The sequence below is a fragment of the Piliocolobus tephrosceles genome, chromosome 7 (assembly GCF_002776525.5).
Source record: "Piliocolobus tephrosceles isolate RC106 chromosome 7, ASM277652v3, whole genome shotgun sequence".
Lineage (NCBI taxonomy): Eukaryota > Metazoa > Chordata > Mammalia > Primates > Cercopithecidae > Piliocolobus > Piliocolobus tephrosceles.
The window spans coordinates 24,731,914-24,735,413 of record NC_045440.1 but is presented as its reverse complement, the minus strand read 5'-3'; the positions used below and the strand labels follow the sequence as shown (position 1 = coordinate 24,735,413).

The 3,500-nt window shown below is 48.3% G+C and overlaps 1 protein-coding gene across 1 annotated transcript; it reads left to right on the top strand.

The window, feature by feature from the left end:
• Window positions 1-2,216: 2,216 nt before the first annotated feature.
• On the top strand, window positions 2,217-3,311 carry PNMA2 (PNMA family member 2). Its single transcript, XM_023216769.2, has one exon. It carries the CDS (start codon window positions 2,217-2,219, stop codon window positions 3,309-3,311), a length of 1,095 nt encoding a protein of 364 aa, XP_023072537.1.
• The last annotated feature ends 189 nt before the right edge of the window (window positions 3,312-3,500 follow it).

Here is a 3,500-nt window from a genome sequence, read left to right as displayed (position 1 = left end):
CGCTTTGCATTTGAATAAAGCTTTTGAAAAAAGCGCTTCCTTTTTCATTCCAAGGAAATGAATTACATCATTTCCTCCTCACAGCCCCTCTGTGAGATGCGTGCCTTATCAGCACTGCTTTCCAGGTTAAGAAACAGATTAAGAGAGCTTGGGACGCATAGCCAAGGTTGGGGATTTGGTTAAATGATCCAACAATTCCAGTGGGAGTCTTCCACCTCAAAGGCTGGCTTCTTTTCCAGCTTGTCCTGTGACCCCCGTTATGTGAGAAAATACAAGGTTCTTCTATTTCTAACGTATCCAGATATTTCCATCCGTGGCCCTATTGTATATCAAGGGTGTTTTTACCATGTTTTTATTTGAATGTCACACTGCAGGTCACATTGGGAGGAAGAGTCATCTGAAGACAGCCTAACTTCAGCATGGCAGTCATTCTGTAGACTGTAGAGATGCTTTTTCCTGGGCAGTATCTTTTTACATTCCCTGTTTCCTCTAAATATCCCAGTGGGGAGGAAGGTTGCCCCCAGTTGTTTTTTTATTTTTGTTTTTGTTTTCAGACAGAGTCTGACACTGTCACCTAGGCTGGAATGCAATGGTGCAAACGCAGCTTACTGTAGCCTTTATCCGCTCGGCTCCCTCCTCAGCCTCCCAAGTAGTTGGGACTACAGGCGACTGCCACACGCCCACCTAATTTTTTTATTTTCCTTTTTGTAGAGACAGGGTCTCACTATGTTGCCCAGGCTGGTCTCAAACTCCTGGGCTCAAGTGATCCTCCCGCCTTGGCCTCCCAAAGTGCTAGATTTACAGGTGTGAGCCACTGTACCTGCCGCTCCCCCACAGCCCCCACATTTTAGAAATGGCACCAGGCCATTCATAAGGGATCCACTCTCATGACACAAACACATCCCACCAGGCCCCACCTCCAACACTGGGGATCACATTTCACCATGAGATTTGGAAAGGACAAACATTCAAACTATTTCACTTACTGTTCATAGCAAAAGCAAAGCCCAAATGTGTGTTTGCAAAACCTTCCAGACACAACAAGAGAGAATTAATTCATAATTCCCAATTTAACTTAGTCGGCCCTGAGATTTTTTTCCCCAGAATTGTTATACGTAGATTAAACTATTTTTAAATGTTTGAATGATTCATAATTAGTTTTGTTAATCGAAGAGGTAAAGCAACTTAATACTGAGTAGTATTGTGAAAGATTGTCATATTTTTGAATAAGTGCATTAACAGTCTTCCTACTGAATATTAATGAAGCATAAATACCTGTTCTTATTTATGTGTAACAGGGCAGCTTGGCTTGGCTAGAGCTAAGAGCCAGACTCACCACTGTGTGGAGGTGGGTGACGTCTTCCTGTGCTAAAAGGTGAATGAATAAATAAGCTCCTCACCTCTTGTGGAACACTTGGGAACATATAAACAGGTATTTAGCCCCATCTCCTGATTTCATCTTTCACATGGCAAAGACCCTGAATTCTGTCCTTAACTGGGGCTCAGACATTAATCAACAGGTCTGATGAGCATATGGTGGGGACGCCAGATTTCACTGGAGTCCTCAAGAGAAAAAAAGTCACAGTAAGCAAACAAGGGGTCTGACAGAGTGGGACGAATGCAAGCACAGTATGAAGCAGAACCCCCATCTGCCCCCAGTTCCATTCCAGACTAGAGTATGGATGCTTCCAGGGAAACAGAGTGCTATGTAGTAAAACTGAACATTGTTTCACTAGGGTTCCAAGCCACCCTGCTGGGAGGCTTCTCTCCAAGAGTTCTGGGTACCAGAGTGGAAGGCATTTTCCCACCAACTGGAGAGAGACGAAACATCGGAGACCAGGAGGCTGTGGAGAAAGCAGCTGACCCAGGTGCCTCAACTATCCGAAAAGAGTCAGCGCCACGTGGCTGCCAGCATCTTTGAGAAAATCATCCGCAACCAAACTTCAGAGCTGCCGACAGAGGTGTGGTTAGAATAGAACTGAGATACAACCTGCCCACCTGGGTCAGGTCTCCTGAGTTCTTGCCACTGAGGAGGGCAGGGTCATTTGTCCAGAAAACTTTGGGCCTGTCTTTGAGTGACCTAGTCTGGGACCCATTCACTGGTGGGTTCTAAGGTTAGACGCTCATTCAGGATATTTTCAATACTAAGTCAGTGCATAGCTGCCCCACTAACAAATTGGTGCCCGTAGAGTCAGAGCGGGTCAATTCTTGGGACAATGGCGCTGGCGCTGTTAGAGGACTGGTGCAGGATAATGAGTGTGGATGAGCAGAAGTCGCTGATGGTTACGGGGATACCGGCGGACTATGAGGAGGCTGAGATTCAGGAGGTCCTTCAGGAGACTTTAAAGTCTCTGGGCAGGTATAGACTGCTTGGCAAGATATTCCGGAAGCAGGAGAATGCCAATGCTGTCTTACTAGAGCTTCTGGAAGATACTGATGTCTCGGCCATTCCCAGTGAGGTCCAGGGAAAGGGGGGTGTCTGGAAGGTGGTCTTTAAGACCCCTAATCAGGACACTGAGTTTCTTGAAAGACTGAACCTCTTTCTAGAGAAAGAGGGGCAGACGGTCTCGGGTATGTTTCGAGCCCTGGGGCACGAGGGCGTGTCTCCAGCCACAGTACCCTGCATCTCACCAGAATTACTGGCCCATTTGTTGGGACAGGCAATGGCACATGCGCCTCAGCCCCTGCTACCTATGAGATACCGGAAACTGCGAGTGTTCTCTGGGAGTGCTGTCCCAGCCCCAGAGGAAGAGCCCTTTGAGGTCTGGTTGGAACAGGCCACGGAGATAGGCAAAGAGTGGCCAGTAACAGAGGCAGAAAAGAAAAGGTGGCTGGCAGAAAGCCTGCGGGGCCCTGCCCTGGACCTCATGCACATAGTGCAGGCAGACAACCCGTCCATCAGTGTAGAAGAGTGTTTGGAAGCCTTTAAGCAAGTGTTTGGGAGCCTAGAGAGCCGCAGGACAGCCCAGGTGAGGTATCTGAAGACCTATCAGGAGGAAGGAGAGAAGGTCTCAGCCTATGTGTTAAGGTTAGAAACCCTGCTCCGAAGAGCCGTGGAGAAACGCGCCATCCCTCGGCGTATTGCGGACCAGGTCCGCCTGGAGCAGGTCATGGCTGGGGCCACTCTTAACCAGATGCTGTGGTGCCGGCTTAGGGAGCTGAAGGATCAGGGCCCGCCCCCCAACTTCCTTGAGCTAATGAAGGTAATACGGGAAGAAGAGGAGGAAGAGGCCTCCTTTGAGAATGAGAGTATCGAAGAGCCAGAGGAAGGAGATGGCTATGGCGGCTGGAATCATGAAGGGGACGACTGAAAACCACCTGGGGGCAGGACCCATAGCCAGTGGGCCTAGGGACATTCACTTTACTAGGCTAAGACCTTTAAATTTTTTTTTCTTTAATGTATGGGACTAAAATCAAAGCATGAAAGCCAATCATTGACCTTCCTTCCTTCCTTCCTTCCTTCCTTCCTTCCTTCCTTCCTTCCTTCCTTCCTTCCTTCC

Bases quoted from the DNA above. Each gene is read 5' to 3' on its own strand.
- PNMA2 (XM_023216769.2), top strand. From the start codon at position 2,217: ATGGCGCTGGCGCTGTTAGAGGACTGGTGCAGGATAATGAGTGTGGAT.